Source organism: Nerophis ophidion, linkage group LG13, assembly GCF_033978795.1.
Source record: "Nerophis ophidion isolate RoL-2023_Sa linkage group LG13, RoL_Noph_v1.0, whole genome shotgun sequence".
Lineage (NCBI taxonomy): Eukaryota > Metazoa > Chordata > Actinopteri > Syngnathiformes > Syngnathidae > Nerophis > Nerophis ophidion.
The window spans coordinates 47,034,685-47,052,934 of record NC_084623.1 but is presented as its reverse complement, the minus strand read 5'-3'; the positions used below and the strand labels follow the sequence as shown (position 1 = coordinate 47,052,934).

The window sequence follows — 18,250 nt, the reverse complement described above, 5'->3', positions numbered from 1 at the left end:
GATCAGCAGCGTAGAGATGTCCCCAACCGATACACAGGCGAGCGGTCCATCCTGGGTCCCGACGAGCGGTCCATCCTGGGTCTCGACTCTGGACAGCCAGTACTTCATCCATGGTCATCGGATCGGACCCCCTCCACAAGGGAGGGGGGGACATAGGAGAAAAAAAAGAAAAGAAGCGGCAGATCAACTGGTCTAAAAAGGAGGTCTATTTAAAGGCTAGAGTATACAGATGAGTTTTAAGGTGAGACTTATCCTAAAAATACTTTTGCAGGAAAGGTCTTCTGGGTCAATATGACAAAAACCTATTGTAGTTTATACTGTCAAGAAAAACATCCTCTAAACTAGGGTGTCCAAACTTTTTCCAATGAGGTCTGCACACTGAAAAAAAATCAAAGCATGCAGGGACATTTTTAAAACCAATTCAATAGAGAGATTTTTTCAATAACCTTTAGGTTAACCCCTGTTTTTCCCTGGGTCTCAGTCATAAAAATGTTAAAAATAGACCACATATATTCATGTGTGTCTATTTTTGTTGTGGGCACGAGGTGACAATTACTTTGGGAACTGAGTGGGTACTGTAAGGAGTGGGGTTTACTATGTTTATTGTAAAATGTGCAGATTCCTTTAATTTGCTGTTACCCTGTTCTTTCATACTGTACTGTCTGCAAAATGTAATAAAAATATTTGAAAAAAAAATAGACCACATATTAATAATTAATTTTTATGTAATAGTTAAACCTCCAGATCAACTTCAGGTCTATCTGTCGATATACAGTTTTGTGTTTTTTTTAAGTTTTATGGCAATACCCCCCCCCCTCAAAAAAAATAAATAAAAAGGGAATATTTCATCGATGAAATAATTCATAACAACATTGATTTTGTTTCATTAACATTTTTTGAGCTGTGACAGTTGAAGAAATTAGTCCTACTAAAATTCTTGCTGAAGATCCAAAAGGGCTCCTGTCATAAAACGCTTAAGTTTGTAGATCAACTTCAGATCTGTCGATTAAACGTTTTTATTATTTTTCAAGTTTATTTTTTGCACTTTTGTTTTTATGGCAAATACTCAACATATTTTGCCCCCGAATTATTTTGAAGTGGAATTTTTGATGTGACGTACTTAGAGCAGCGGTCACCAACGCGGTGCCCGCGGGCACCAGGTAGCCCGTAAGGACCAGATGAGTCCCCCGCCGGCCTGTTCTAAAAATAGCTCAAATAGCAGCACTTACCAGTGAGCTGCCTCTATTTTTTTTTTTTTTTAATAGCAAGCTGGTCTCGCTTTGCTCGACATTTTTAATTCTAAGGGAGACAAAACTCAATTAGAATTTGAAAATCCAAGAAAATATTTTAAAGACTTAGTCTTCACTTGTTTAAATAAATTCATTCATTTGTTTACTTTGCTTCTTATAACTTTCAGAAAGACAATTTTAGAGAAAAAATACAACCTTAAAAATGATTTTAGGATTTTTAAACACATATACCTTTTTACCTTTAAAATTCCTTCCTCTTCTTTCCTGACAATTTAAATCAATGTTCAAGTTTTTTTTTTATTGTAAAGAATAATAAATACATTTTAATTTAATTCTTCATTTTAGCTTCTGTTTTTTTCGACGAAGAATATTTGTGAAATATTTCTTCAAACTTATTATGATTAAAATTCCCCAAAAATGATTCTGGCAAATCTAGAAAATCTGTAGAATCAAATTCAAATTTTATTTCAATGTGGATTTTAACCTATTCAAAACATGTCATCAAAATTTTAAAATGTAGTTTAATCAGGAAAAATTACTAATGATGTTGCATAAATTATTTTTTTAATTTTTTCAATATGATTCGAATTAGCTAGTTTTTCTCTTAATTTTTTTGGTTGAATTTTGAATTTTAAAGAGTCGAAATTGAAAATAAACTATGTTTCAAAATTTCAATTTCATTTTTTTCGCGTTTTCTCCTCTTTTAAACCGTTCAATTAAGTGTTTTTTTCATCATTTATTCTCTACAAAAAACTTTCTATAAAAGAAAAAAAAATGTACGACGGAATGACAGACAGAAATACCCATTTTTTTTTATATATATAGATTTGTTTATTAAAGGTAAATTGAGCAAATTGGCTATTTATGGCAATTTATTTAAGTGTGTATCAAACTGGTAGCCCTTCGCATTAATCAGTACCCAAGAAGTAGCTCTTGGTTTCAAAAAGGTTGGTGACCCCTGACTTAGAGCCTTGAATAGATCAATAATTCATAACAACAATGATGTTGATTCATTATTTTTTATTTTTTTAGCAATGACAGCTTTTAAAAAAAAACAGCCAGCAGGCTAGTTTTGTGTTATTAGAGTCAACATTGCAACTTTTTCTCATTACATTTCACCTGTTAGCTGTTTCATTCCACTTTTCCCCTGTGTTTTAAAAAGAGTATTCATAGAATGTGCTGGGAGCCCCAAATGGCCCATGTGCCACACTTTGGACACCCCTGCTCTAAACTTTTTTAGTGCACTTAGGAAGAGACGTTTTCAAACCCCTACAATAAGGTAGAAATAACTTTCTCATGGACGTTTTGTGTGACACAATAAGACCAAACAAGAGACACAATAATCAAAGTAAACTTTATTGCTTCCTCCAGAAAACTTGAGAAGAAGAATGTTTTTGTTTTTTTCAAGTCAGTACAGAAAGAGTTGAGATTGCCAGGAAGAGCAGCGATGTCACGGCCAAACTGCGACGTTGTTGTGCATTGTTGAGGTAATACTCGGCTACCTTCTTGTTGGGGTTTGAGCCCGTGAACCAGAGCTGCATGCACCGCCCTGACGTTTTGGAGTACGTAGTATAAAGGTAGGAGTTTGACCAGATCTGCTCACACATAGACTTGGATGTTGGGAAAACATCCGTCCATTTTCTGCACTTGCTGCCTTCAGGGCATTTGTTGACACCTGTAATGGAGAATGACGATTCAAGACGTGGTAATGTTGGCCTGATATGAGCAAAAAAAACCCAAATGATTTGAATCTAACACAGGCCTGGGAAATAATTTTGCTTCGGGGCGCCAAATTTAGAGAAAAAAATGTGTCCGGGGGTGGAATATCTACTTTTAGGAACACTAATACAAAACCTCATAATAATTTCTGAATGCTAAAAACGGACCGCCTTAAAAAACGGGACGGGAATTTAAAATATTTTTAAAAACCCTGTTTCCATATGAATTGGGAAATTGTGTTAGATGTAAATATAAACGGAATACAATGATTTGCAAATCATTTTCAACCCATATTCAATTGAATGCACTACAAAGACAAGATATTTGATGTTCAAACTCGTAAACTTTTTTTTTTTTTGCAAATAATAACTAACTTAGAATTTCATGGCTGCAACACATGCCAAAGTAATTGGGAAAGGGCATGTTCACCACTATGTTACATCACCTTTTCTTTTAACAACACTCAATTGTTTGGGAACTGAGGAAACTAATTGTTGAAGCTTTGAAAGTAGAATTCTTTCCCATTCTTGTTTTATGTAGAGCTTCAGTCGTTCAACAGTCCGGGGACTCCGCTGTCGTATTTTACGCTTCATAATGCGCCACACATTTTCGATGGGAGACAGGTCTGGACTGCAGGCGGGCCAGGAAAGTACCCGCACTCTTTTACTACGAAGCCGCGCTGTTGTAACACGTGGCTTGGCATTGTCTTACTGAAATAAGCAGGGGCGTCCATGATAACGTTGCTTGGATGACAACATATGTTGCTCCAAAACCTGTATGGACCTTTCAGCATTAATGGTACCCTCACAGATGTGTAAGTTATCCATGCCTTGGGCACTAATACACCCCCATACCATCGCAGATGCTGGCTTTTGAACTTCGCGCTTATAACAATCTGAATGGTTATTTTCCTTTTTGTTCTGGAGGGCACCACGTCTTCTTTTTCCAAATATAATTTGAAATATGGACTCGTCAGACCACAGAACACTTTTCCACTTTGCATCAGTCCATCTTAGATGAGCTCGGGCCCAGCGAAGCCGGCGGCGTTTCAGGGTGTTGTTGATAAATGGGTTTGGCTTTGCATAGTAGAGTTTCAACTTGCACTTACAGATCTAGCGACCAACTGTAGTTACTGACAGTGGTTTTATGAAGTGTTCCTGAGCCCACGTGGTGATATCCTTTACACACTGATGTCGCTTTTTGATGCAGTACCGCCCGAGGGCTCAAAGGTCCGTAATATCATCGGTGACGTGCAGTGATTTCTCCAGATTCTCTGAACCTTTTGATGATTTTACGGACCGTAGATGGTTAAATCCCTAAATTTCTTGCAATAGCTCAATAGAATCTTTTTTTTTTTTTTTCTTTGTCATGAAAAAGGGACGTTTTTGTCATGAAAAAGGGGGGGTTTTGTGGTTGGTGCACTAATTGTAAGTGTATATTGTGTTTTTTATGTCGATTTAATAAAAATAATATATATATAAATATATATATATATGTATATATATATATATATATATATATATATATATATATATATATATATATATATATATATATATATATATATATATATACATATATATATATATATATACCAATCGCTCAGGTGGACAACACAAGGCAAGGATGCAGCCTGTTTTGTCTTAGCATACATACATGGATTTTCAAAAGCTATATCTTTTTTTTTTAGTAGGAAAAAAGTTGGACTTTTCTGATCTACAAAACAAAACAAAACCTAATATTTACTTAGAAAGGAAGAGTTTGTTTTCAAGCTTTTTTCACTGAGATTTTCAGACTGGATTTTTGAGAACATGGGCATTATGTGTATGTATGTGTGTATATATATATATATATATATATATATATATATATATATGTATATATATATATATTCATATATATATATATATACATATATATATATATATATATATATATACATATATATATATATATATATATATATATATATATTTATGTATTTATGTATATATACATAAATTGTATAAATGTGTGTATATATGTGTGTGTTGTGTACATATGTGTGTGTAAATATGTATATATGTAAGTGTGTGTGAATTTAAATGTATTTTATATAGACAATATATAGCAGCAACCACTGAATTGAACTATATATATTATTGTATTATATATTGTATATATATATATAATTATATTGTATATGTATGGGGGTGGGACCTAATACGTTTACTTCTTCCCACTCCCTTTTGAGTCAATCTTGACATCTACAAAAGATTAGTCACATGTAATGTTTTCAGTGTAGGTGTAAAAATAATGTATCTATATATTTCTTTTGTATTTTATGTCATTCTCTTGTTTTGTTTGCATGGCTCAAAATAAACCATTCATTCATTCATCTTTAAGATCTCTGTCATCATAACGTTGCAAATGCCCAAGTGGTTTAAGACATGTCATACCTGTGCTCCAGTCCCATCCCTTGTGCCAATTAGTCTTGCACGTCATGTCGTCCTTGCAGTCCTCCCACCAGTCATTGCAGTCTTCCAAACAAAGCGGCACGTTCAAGATTCGCTCCTTGCGCCAATTCTCATCCGCCTGCAAAAAGGGTTTGGATGGTCCATGACTGTCCCTCATTTACTACTGATATCAATTTGTACCGGTGAAAGTCTAATCGTTGTTACCAACTAACTCTATACAGTAGTCCCTTGCCACATCACCCTTCAAAATATTGCGGCTTCACCACATCGCAGATTTTTTAAGTATATCCTAAAATATTAAGGTCCAAAAAATGCAAAATTAACAAAAAGATATCAATACTCCAGTAGCATTGCCCACTAGAGGAGACCAAACCAATCAGAGCGTGCTGTTCAGTATTGTGGCCACTGATTGGCTCAGCCTCAGTAAGCATCAGGGGTCACCAACCTTTTTGAAACCAAGAGCTACTTCTTGGGTACTGATTAATGCAAAGGGCTACCAGTTTGATACACACTTAAATAAATTGCCAGAAATAGCCAATTTGCTCAATTTACCTTTAATAAATGAATCTATATATATATTTAAAAAATGGGTATTTCTGTCTGTCATTCCGTCGTACATTTGTTTCCCTTTTACGGAAAGTTTTTTGTGGAGAATAAATGATGAAACAAACACTTAATTGAACGGTTTAAAAGAGGAGAAAACAGGAAAAAAAATGAAAATACAATTATGAAACATAGTTTATCTTTAATTTCGACTCTTTAAAAATCAAAATTCGACAAAGAAAAATGAATACAAAAACCAGCTAATTCGAATCATTTTGAAAAAATAAAAAAAATAATTTATGGAACATCATTAGTAATTTTTCCTGATTAAGATTAATCTAAAAAAAATTGAAGAGATGTTTTAAATAGGTTAAAATCCAATCTGCACTTTGTTATCCATCCATCCATCATCTTCTGCTTATCCGAGGTCGGGTCGCGGGGGCAACAGCCTAAGCAGGGAAACCCAGACTTCCCTCTCCCCAGCCACTTCGTCTAGCTCTTCCCGGGGGATCCCGAGGCGTTCCCAGGCCAGCCAGGAGACATAGTCTTCCCAACGTGTCCTGGGTCTTCCCCGTGGCCTCCTACCGGTTGGACGTGCCCTAAACACCTCCCTAGGGAGGCGTTCGGGTGGCATCCTGACCAGATGCCCGAACCACCTCATCTGGCTCATCTCGATGTGAAGGAGCAGCGGGTTTACTTTGAGTCCCTCCCGGATGGCAGAGCTTCTCACCCTATCTCTAAGGGAGAGCCCCGCCACACAGCGGAGGAAACTCATTTCGGCCGCTTGTACCCGTGATCTTATCCTTTCGGTCATGACCCAAAGCTCATGACCATAGGTGAGGATGGGAACGTAGATCGACCGGTAAATTGAGAGCTTTGCCTTCTGGCTCAGCTCCTTCTTCACCACAACGGATCGCTACAACGTCCGCATTACTGAAGACGCCGCACCGATCCGCCTGTCGATCTCACGATCCACTCTTCCCTCACTCGTGAACAAGACTCCTAGGTATTTGAACTCCTCGACTTGGGGCAGGGTCTCCTCCCCAACCCGGAGATGGCATTCCACCCTTTTCCGGGCGAGAACCATGGACTCGGACTTGGAGGTGCTGATTCTCATTTGTTATAATATATAACAAATTGGACCAAGCTATATTTCTAACAAAGACAAATCATTATTTCTTCTAGATTTTCCAGAACAACAATTTTAAAAGAAATTCAAAAAACTTTGAAATAAGATTAAAATTTGATTCTACAGATTTTCTAGATTTGCCAGAATCATTTTTTTGAATTTTAATCATGATAAGTTTGAAGAAATATTTCACAAATATTCTTCGTTGAAAAAACAGAAGCTAAAGTGAAGAATTTAATTAAAATGTATTTATTATTCTTTACAATAAAAAATAAAATACTTGAACATTGATTTAAGTTGTCTGGAAAGGAGAGGAAGGAATTTTAAAGGTAAAAAGGTATATGTGTTTAAAAATCCTAAAATCATTTTTAAGGTTGTATTTTTTCTGTAAAATTGTCTTTCTGAAAGTAATGAGAAAGCAAAGTAAAAAAATAAATGAATTTATTTAAACAAGTGAAGACCAAGTCTTTAAAATATTTTCTTGGATTTTCTAACTCTATTTGAGTTTTGTCTCTCAGAATTCAAATGTCGAGCAAAGCGAGACCAGCTTGCTAGTAAATAAATAGAATGTAAAAAATAGAGGCAGATCACTGGTAAGTGCTGCTATTTCAGCTATTTTTAGAACAGGCCGGCGGGCTACTCAGCTGGTCCTTACGGGCTACATGGTATTTATATATATATATATATATTTATTTATTAAAGGTAAATTGAGCAAATTGGCTATTTCTGGCAAATTATTTAAGTGTGTATCAAACCAAGAAGTAGCTCCTGGTTTCAAAAAATGTTGGTGACCCCTGAGTTAGTAGCTTCTTCACAAAACCAAATAAACTTTTAAGCTGAGGTACTACCCTTACTATCTTCTCACTCTCCTATACTCCCGTCTAGTGTTAGCAGTACATGTTGAACTGGGCACCCAGAACCCACCTCTTGAATCCAGGGCCCCAGGTGTGGTGAGCATTCATAGAAGCAAGTGTCTTGGACGAAATGTCGCTTGCACTTTGGGCTCATAGCGCCACAGTGGTTCCAGTTGAAGTTGTACAAGTAGGAGTTGTCGTCGTGCGCTTCAGTGCTGGTGTTTGCAGTACAACACGCATTGTCACGCCATGGAGCACACTAAAAACAGCAAAAAATAACTTTTACGCTTTGTTGGAAATGCTCAAGGGACATAGAATGAGAAACATGAATGAGAATAAGTTGGGTTCATCACCTGAAGGTAAAGTTGTCCCTCAGGGCCGGGCTCGACTTTGTGGTGTTTAGCATCCATACACATGTTGAGTTTGTCCAGAGAAAGTGAGCCACTGCAGAGGGTGAGCAGCAGGGCTACAGCTACAACCCACATGTCTCTGCAGCACAATCAGCAAAATACACGACAAATTATCATTTTTATTTGAGGAGTGTATATATCATATACTGTAAGCTCTGTTTCCTATCGCAATGTTGCAATCAGTCGACAAGAAAGTTCACAAGAAAAACATGGATGGACGCGCATTCATGGGGACATTGTGTCATATTAAAACCAGAACTTAAAAGTTTAGAATAAAATAGAAGAGGCCATTCTTAAAGGAATTGTGTGTGAATGCTCCAATGCTGAAGTTAAAAGTGAAATTCTGACACAATGTAGTATGAAAGTAAGAATAGTTTGAATGTTGGAATGGTTTGAATGTTGAAGAGCTGACGCTGAATTGAAATGCTAATGGAATGTAGGATGAATGTAGAAACGGTTAAAGTGTTGAAATCGTTTAGGTTCTGAAATGGTTAGAGAGAGTTAGAATTTCCAGGAAAACCGGAATTTGGTTTGGTACTTGGAAAAGCGTTCGTTTGGATAAGAGGATAAAAGGAATGTGTTAATGTTGGAATGGTTTGAATGGGTTGAAAATAGTGGGGAATTGTGCAACTTGGAATAATGTCCTATTCATTTCAATGGGAACTTCCTGGAAATTTGGGAATTTGGGGAAAAGCGGAATTTTTTTGAAATGTAAATGATTGGTGTCGGAATTTTTCAAATTGGTCGAAAAATGTTGAAGTAGTAACATTTTTAATTGAAAAATGGTATTACGGAATTCCTGGAATTTTGGGAAAACCGGGAATTTTTTGAGTTTAAAAAAACAACTGCATACTTTTTCCAGGATAAAGGGAATGTGTCAATGTTGGAATGGTTTCAATAGGTTGAAAAATGTGGGAATCATGCAAGTTGGAAAAATGTCCCATTCATTTTAACAGGAACTTCCTGGAAATTTGGGAATTTTGGGAAAAGCGGAATTTTTTTGAAATGTGAATGATTGGTGTCGGAATTTTTCAAATTGGTCAAAAAATGTTGAAGTAGTAACATTTTTAATTGAGAAATGGTATTACGGAATTCCTGGATTTTCAGGAAAACAGGGAATTTTTCCAGATCAAAAAACAACTGCGTACTTTGTCCAGGATAAGAGGAATGTGTTAATGTTGGAATTATTTGAATAGGTTGAAAAATGTAGGAATTGTGCAACTTGGACAAATGTCCCATTCATTTTAATGGGAACTTCCTGGAAATTTGGGAATTTTGGGAAAAGCGGAATTCTTTGAAATGTGAATGGTTGGTGTTGGAATTTTTCAAATCGGTCAAGAAATGTTGAAGTAGTAAAATTTTTATTAGAGAAATGGTATTACGGAATTCCTGGAATTTCAGGAAAACAGGGAATTTTTCCAGATCAAAAAACAACTGCGTACTTTTTCCAGGATAAGAGGAATGTGTTAATGTTGTAATTATTTGAATAGGTTGAAAAATGTAGGAATTGCGCAACTTGGAAAAATGTCCCATTCATTTTAAGGGGAACTTCCTGGAAATTTTAGAATTTTGAGAAAAGCGGATTTTTTTTAAAATGTGAATGGTTGGTGTTGGAATTTTTCAAATCGGTCGAGAAATGTTGAAGTAGTAACATTTTTAATGGAGAAATGGTATTACGGAATTCCTGGATTTTCAGGAAAACAGGGAATTTTTCCAGATAAAAAAAACAACTGCGTACGTTGTCCAGGATAAGAGGAATGTGTCAATGTTGGAATGGTTTGAATAGGTTGAAAAATGTGGGAATCATGCAACCTAGAAAAATGTCCCATTCATTTCAACGGGAACTTCCTGGAAATTTGGGAATTTAGGGAAAAGTGTGATTTTTGGAAATGTGAATGGTTGGTGTTGGAACCGTTTGAAATGCTGAAGTAGTAACATTTTTAATTGAGAAATTGTATTATGGAATTCCTGAAATTTCAGGAAAACTGGGAATTTTTACAGTTGAAAATGTCCCATTCATTTCAATGGGAACTTCCTGGAAATTTGGGAATTTTGGGTGAAAAGCAGGATTTTTTGAAAATGATTAGGAGCATGAATGTCTTGAATTGGCTGGTTTTGGAATTGTTTAAATTGGGCAAGAAATGTTGAAGTATGGTAAATGGTATGAGGGAATTTCGGAAAAAGCAAGAATTTTTTGAAAATGCTAAAAAAATGTGAATGAGTTGGTGTAGGAATTTTTTATCTATTTTTTTTTTTTAAATGGGTCGAAAAATGTTGAAGCTGTAATGTACGGAATTCCTGGAATTTCAGGAAAACAGGGAATGTTTCCAGTTTAAAAAAACAACACTTTTTTCCTCCTGATTAATAGGAATGATTTCCATCCATCCATTTTCTACCGCTTATTCCCTTTCGGGGTCACGGGGGGCGCTGGCGCCTATCTCAGCTACAATCGGGCGGAAGGCGGAGTACACCCTGGACAAGTCGCCACCTCATCGCAGGGCCAACACAGATAGACAGACAACATTCACACTCACATTCACACACTAGGGCCAATTTAGTGTTGCCAATCAACTTATCCTCAGGTGCATGTCTTTGGAAGAGGGAGGAAGCCGGAGTACCCGGAGGGAACCCATGCATTCACGGGGAGAACATGCAAACTCCACACAGAAAGATCCCGAGCCTGGATTTGAACCCAGGACTGCAGGAACTTCGTATTGTGAGGCAGACGCACTAACCCCTCTGCCACCGTGAAGCCCGAGGAATGATTTGTGGGTTGAAAATGTGGAAGGAGTAGTTGCCAGAAAAAAAAAGTGAAAATAGGGCTTTAAAAAAACAGGAATTCCTGAAAGTCCTGGAATTTTTTTGAACTTGGAAATAGGGAAGATTTAATTTTCTGGAAAGGTGGAATGTGTTGAAGGTGAAGTGAAGTGAATTATATTTATATAGCGCTTTTCTCTAGTGACTCAAAGTACTTTACATAGTGAAACCCAATATTTAAGTTACATTTAAACCAGTGTGGGTGGCACTGGGAGCAGGTGGGTAAAGTGTCTTGCCCAAGGACACAACGGCAGTGACTAGGATGGCAGAAGCGGGAATTGAACCTGCAACCCTCAAGTTGCTGGCACGGCCGCTCTACCAACCGAGCTATGCCGCCCCAAGTAAGGTGGAATGGTTTGAATTGGTTGAAAACCCGTGGAAATGGTGAAAGTTTGAAAAATGGCCAATTCATTTTGAATGGGAAAGGAAATGTCCCGGAAAACCTGGAATTTTTAGAATTTGTCAAGAGAAAGCCTGCAATTCCCGAATAGTTGGAACGGTTGAATCGGGTGAACAATATGGAAGGTAGAGCGCGCCAAAATCTGGAGAAGAAGAAGAAGAAGAATAAGTTGAATAATAAATAGATTCATTTTGATGTAGAAAACCATGAATGCATTAGAGCATTCACACAATAAATAATAATAATGAATTAATACATTAACAAATACAACCAGAAGTTCAAGTATCTGGTGGGTAAGACAACATGGCAAAAATGTTAATACTGTACTAAAATCTTAATACTGTACTAAAATCTGAACTTTATTTACTAAGGAAAACAATGAACATTAACTTATTCTTCTTGCAAGCTGCTTGAAATATTAAAAATGGCATTTTTGTCAGATTGGCTGTCAAACTCAAGGCTCAGGAGCTCGCCACATCCTTTAATGCAGGGGTGTCCAAAGTGTGGCCCGGGGGCTATTTGCGGCCCGCAGCTAATGTTTTACCGGCCCGCAGCACATCATTCTAAATGTACTAAAATATATATATATTTTTTTAAACATTAAAAACTGGAATAAAAGAGCAAATATGTGAAATGCAACGAGAAAAAGTTGCATTGTTGACTCTAATAACACCATTTTAAAAATAATTTCTCAAAAACTAATAAGGAATAAAAATCAATGTTGCTATAAATTATTGATTGATTTAAGGACAAAAAGGACATCAATGCAACAAACATAAAAACATGAAAAATAGCAAAATATAATTCTTTCCCCATACTAATTATATACTAATACTAATTATACTAATCATCCTATTGATTGTTATTATAAATATACTAAACCAATTACAATACATTATCTGAAGCTGATAGAGAGATTTAAGTGTTGAATGAAAAAAAAAAAAAAAAGCATGACCTTTTTTTTTCAGTGGGACACTTTTGGATCCCTAAGGATTTTAGTGGAATTTAATAACTGTCTTTGCTAAAAAAAAAAAAAAAAATACATTCAAAATAATTTTGCTATGAATTATTGACCCATTTAGGGATTAAATTACTTCACATTAAATATTTCACTTTGAAAATATTTTTGGGAAAAATATTGTGTATTTCGCGTCAAAAATATGTTGACAAAAAGCTCGTAAAAAGTAAAACAAATAATGAAGTAGAATTAGCGATTCAAGGGTTTTATGAAAAAAATAATAAATGACTTATTTTGAACCTTGTTTAAGACCGAAACCCTTCTGGGTCCTTAAGACCTAACTTGAGGGAGCCCCAACAATAAAAAAATAAAAAAAAGTGTATTGTGTATTAGTTTTGAAAATGAAAAAATATCAACCAGGCCCCCGCGTGCTTTGATTTTTCAGTGTGCGGCCCTCAGTTGCAAAAGTTTGGACACCCCTGCTTTAATGTGACCTGCATAAACCTGAAAATACGTTACTTTTCTGTGTTGGCATTGCTAGTTTCGTCCCCGAGATGCAGAGCAAGGTAGGCAAAGTGAAGGTAAAATCCCTTTATATTAAGGGAAAAAAAACAAGGCAAGGCAAAAGGAAACTATTGCATCATGGACGTGCACAGAAGACAAAGACGTGTCAAGGTACAGAGGACAATGATCCAGCGCCGGCAAGGAGCAACAGGTGAAACTAAATAGGGTGGATTAATATCTACAGTATAGGCAAAAATATGTGCAATCAGGAAAACAGAACAGAGAGTGAAGGTGCAGCAAAACATGGAATCCAGCTGGAACTAAGGCCAAAATAGGAGCAGCGGGACAGGAAATGATACAAAATACAGGATAATAGGCAAAAAACGTCTAAACTGTCATGTAGGATCATGACAAAATGTGTCAAAAAAGCCTTAAGTTTGTCTTAACTCTATTTGATACAAAAAGCCATTCAATATTTTTTTGTCATTAAAACCACTTTTGAAATTATTTTTTACAATAGCTGAACTTTAAAATCGGCTTTCCACCTTGACTTGTGATTGCAAAGCAGTTTTTCCTATCACTTTGTTGGCATTCATTAGGATAATAAAGGGGTAATTACACTTGTAAACATGTTCAGGATGCCTGAACCTTGCCTTTCATTCACTAATAAAATACTCCAATGTAATATTTTGACTGTTCAAGAATTCTTTCACATTTTGTGTTCAGTCGACAATCATTATGACTTCCAGGAGGAAATGTGCTTTAAATTGTAGGTGAAGTGTGTGACTTACTATCAAGTGGTATCCCTTATTACTACCTGCACATTTCAGCAAGACTAGAAGGTGCCCTCCTAATACCCCAAAGTAATCCACTGAGTAAAGATCAATAGCAATATCACACAAAATGAATATCACGTTCAAGTATTTAACCTAAGAGTTGATAACGTGTTTTAAAACATTGTAAATCAAGCTCTAAGCACTCTTGAAGTTTTAAGTCATTTCCCCATGTAGTAGAAATCATTTTACCGTGTCAAGTGTCTGCAGATCCTTCTGAAGCCCAAGAAAGTTTGTGTAAACACACTTGCATAAACGTGTGTATGAGTTGGAGTGTTTGCAAGAGAATGTGACCAAAGATGATGGTCGTCTAATGTCACGACAAATAGGTTTCCAAAGTCTAAAGTCTGTCTATTGTGGGTGTGTGTGTGTGGTGGTGAAATGTATTACGTCTACTTGTGAGGGACAGAGACAGTCTTATCTCAAGGTCTTCTCCTGCTATGTAGCCACCCAAATGGCAAGGTGACCTGAGAATACAACAATTCCAATAATGTTTGTGCCTCATGTAGATTGACAACCCATTCAAGAATTTTTTATGAGGATAATATTTCATATGTGCACCTTTTAAAACATCAAAAAAATGTTCATGTATGACATTCTGACAATTAAATTGCATTTGTGTCCGACTATTGGGCTCTTATTTTAAGTTATTTTCAATCATGTGATCGAGTACTATAGTATGATTAATCATCCATCCATCCATCATCTTCCGCTTATCCGAGGTCGGGTCGCGGGGGCAGCAGCCTAAGCAGGGAAGCCCAGACTTCCCTCTCTCCAGCCACTTCGTCTGGCTCTTCCCGGGGGATCCCGAGGCGTTCCCAGGCCAGCCGGCAGACATAGTCTTCCCAACTTGTCCTGGGTCTTCCCCGTGGCCTCCTACCAGCTGGACGTGCCCTAAACACCTCCCTAAGGAGGCGTTCGGGTGGCATCCTGACCAGATGCCCGAACCACCTCATCTGGCTCCTCTCGATGTGGAGGAGCAGCGGCTTTACGTTGAGCTCCTCCCGGATGGCAGAGCTTCTCACCCTATCTCTAAGGGAGAGTCCCGCCACCCGGCGGAGGAAACTCATTTCGTCCGCTTGTACCCGTGATCTTATCCTTTCGTTCATGACCCAAAGCTCATGACCATAGGTGAGGATGGGAACGTAGATCGACCGGTAAATTGAGAGCTTTGCCTTCCGGCTCAGCTCCTTCTTCACCACAACAGATCGATACAACGTCCGCATTACTGAAGACGCCGCACCGATCCGCCTGTCATCCAGGCGGATGATTAATCATGATTAATCCAAATGATAAAGTGGAATTAAAATCAATCAGTCAATGATTATTTATATAGACCTAAATCACTAGTGTCTCAAAGGGCTGCACAAACCACAACACAAACAACTACGACATCCTCGGTAGGCCCACATAAGGGCAAGGAAAACTCACACCCAGTGGGACGTCGGTGACAATGATGACTATGAGAACCTTGGAGAGGACCACATATGTGGACAACCCCCCCATAGGGGACCAAAAGCAATGGATGTCGAGCGGGTCTAACATGATACTGTGAAAGTTCAATCCATAATGGATCCAACACAGCCGCGAGAATCCAGAAAAATAATAATTTAAATTCTCAAATGCAGTGGTTCTCAACCTTTTTTCAGTGATGTACCCCCTGTGAAATTTTTTTTAATTCAAGTACCCCCTAATCAGAGCAAATAATTTTTGGTTGAAAAAAGAGATAAAGAAGTAAAATACAGCACTATGGCATCAGTTTCTGATTTATTAAATTGTATAACAGTGCAAAATATCGATCATTTGTAGTGGTCTTTCTGGAACTATTTGGAAAAAAAGATATAAAAATAAATAAAAACTTGTTGAAAAATAAACAAGTGATTCAATTATAAATAAAGATTTCTACACATAGAAGTAATCATCAACTTAAAGTGCCCTCTTTGGGGATTGTAATAGAGATCCATCTGGATTCATGAACTTCATTCTAAACATTTCTTCACAAAAAAATAAATCTTTAACATCAATATTTATGGAAAATGTCCACAAAAAAATCTAGCTGTCAACACTGAATATTGCATTGTTGCATTTCTTTTCACAGTTTATGAATTTACATTCATATTTTGTTGAAGTATGATTCAATAAATATATTTATAAAGGGTTTTTGAATTGTTGCTATTTTTTAGAATATTTCAAAAAAATCTCACGTACCCCTTGGCATACCTTCAAGTACCCCCAGGGGTACGCGTACCGCCATTTGAGAACCACTGCTCTAATATACATATATATATTATACATGTACTGTATGTTAAGGAAGTTAAGTAGTTATTTTGCTGAAACTATCTTTCACTGTCACTTTGCAAAGACTTCCATCCATCCATCCATTTTACTATCGCTTTTCCCTGTTGGGGTGGGTGGCGGGGGGTGCTGTAGCCCAGTGGTCCCCAACCTTTTTGTATCCGCGGACCGGTAAACGCTTAATAATTTGTCCCGCGGCCCGGGTGGGGGGGTAGGGGGTGTCCTTTTTTTTTTTTTTTTTTTTCTTTGTTATGAAAAAGGGAGGTTTTTGTCATGAAAAAGGGAGGTTTTTGTGGTTGGTGCACTAATTGTAAGTGTATATTGTGTTTTTATGTTGATTTAATAAAAATTAAAAAAATAAAAAAAATTAAAAAAAATTCTGCGGCTCGGTGGTTGGGGACCACTGCTGTAGCCTATCTCAGATGCGTTCGGGCGGAAGGCGGGGTACACACTGGACAAGTCGCTACCTCATGACAGGGCCAACACAGATAGACAGACAACATTCACATTCACATTCTACCATGAATTGATTAACGTGGACCCCGACTTAAACAAGTTGAAAAACTTATTCGGGTGTTACAATTTAGTGGTCAATTGTATGGAATGTGTACTGTACTGTGCAATCTACTAATAAAAGTTTCAATCAATCAATCAATCAATCAATCAATCACACACGGGCCAATCATTCACGCTTAAAAAAAGAGTCAGTGTATGAAAGCATCATCATCGTTGACTGGATTTTTTTTTATGTATGTGTATGTAATCAGAAACAAATTTAAAACCAATTGGTAACATAAATAAATGTCCAAAACTGGTACAATAAACATCACATGTAATGTCAATATACAAAATAATTAAGAGGGGTACAATACATGATTCATACATAATTTAATTAGAATTTCTGACATTTTAATGGCTTTTTAGTTTTTATTTACTAGAAAGATGAAACGTTTTAATAATGGATTTTTTTTCATTCCCGGTTGTCTTTTGCAGATTTAATATTTTGCATGAGTAATAAACACATTTAGAATACATTTCACAATCTAATCAGTGTCTCTAACACAGGGGTCACCAACCTTTTTGAAACCAAGAGCTACTTCTTGGCTACTGATTAATGTGAAGGGCTACCAGTTTGATACACACTTAAATAAATTGCCAGAAATAGCCAATTTGCTCAATTTACCTTTAATAAATAAATCTACATATATACAAAAAATGGGTATTTCTGTCTGTATTTCCGTCGTACATATTTTTTTCCTTTTACGAAATGTTTTTTGTAGAGAATATACTGTATGATGAAAAAAACACTTAATTGAACGGTTTAAAAGAGGAGAAAACACACACAAAAAAGAAAATGTAATTTTGAAACATAGTTTATCTTCAATTTCGACTCTTTAAAATTCAAAATTCAACCGGAAAAAATGAAGAGAAAAACTAGCTAATTTGAATCTTTTTGAAAAAACTAAAAAAAGAATTTATGCAACATCATTAGTAATTTCTCCTGAGGTGGTTCGGGCATCTGGTCAGGATGCCACCCGAACGCCTCCCTAGGGAGGTGTTATGGGCACGTCCAACCGGTAGGAGGCCACGGGGAAGACCCAGGACACTTTGGGAAGACTATGTCTCCCGGCTGGCCTGGGAACGCCTCGGGATCCCCCGGGAAGAGCTGGACGAAGTGGCTGGGGAGAGGGAAGTCTGGATTTCCCTGCTTAGGCTGTTGCCCCCACGACCCGACCTCGGATAAGCGGAAGAAGATGGATGGATGGATGGATAGATGGAAGATTAATTTTAGAATTTTGATGACATGTTTTAAATAGGTTAACATCCAATCTACACTTTGTTATAAAATATAACAAATTGGACCAAGCTATATTTCTAACAAAGACAAATCATTATTTCTTCTAGATTTCCCAGAACAATTTTTTAAAAATAAATTCAAAAGACTTTGAAATAAGATTTAAATTTGATTCTACATCATTTGCCAGAATATTTTTTTTGAATTTTAATCATAATAAGTTTGAAGAAATGTGTGACCCCTGCTTTAACATATCCAAATTAAACACATTTTTTCAATACCTCTTT

At 36.6% G+C, this 18,250-nt stretch overlaps 1 protein-coding gene across 1 annotated transcript; it reads right to left on the bottom strand.

Annotated features, from left to right (window-relative positions):
* Nucleotides 1-2,590: 2,590 nt before the first annotated feature.
* Nucleotides 2,591-14,227, bottom strand: folr (folate receptor). Its single transcript, XM_061919483.1, has 5 exons — nt 14,066-14,227; nt 8,305-8,440; nt 8,022-8,210; nt 5,408-5,543; nt 2,591-2,925 (listed from the first exon to the last, which is right to left on the bottom strand). The coding sequence occupies exons 2-5, from the start codon at nt 8,434-8,436 to the stop codon at nt 2,654-2,656; spliced, it is 729 nt and encodes a 242-aa protein (XP_061775467.1). The 5' UTR covers nt 8,437-8,440; nt 14,066-14,227; the 3' UTR covers nt 2,591-2,653.
* Between the last annotated feature and the right edge of the window lie 4,023 nt (nt 14,228-18,250).

What these genes read in the sequence shown, in the direction of transcription:
- folr (XM_061919483.1), bottom strand. Translation starts at nt 8,436, where the DNA reads ATGTGGGTTGTAGCTGTAGCCCTGCTGCTCACCCTCTGCAGTGGCTCA. An exon ending in AGGGACAACTTTACCTTCAG is followed by an intron (nt 8,211 to 8,304) that starts GTGATGAACCCA and finishes TGCTGTTTTTAG; the next exon opens with TGTGCTCCATGGCGTGACAA. An exon ending in TGGGGCCCTGGATTCAAGAG is followed by an intron (nt 5,544 to 8,021) that starts GTGGGTTCTGGG and finishes CCCTTTTTGCAG; the next exon opens with GCGGATGAGAATTGGCGCAA.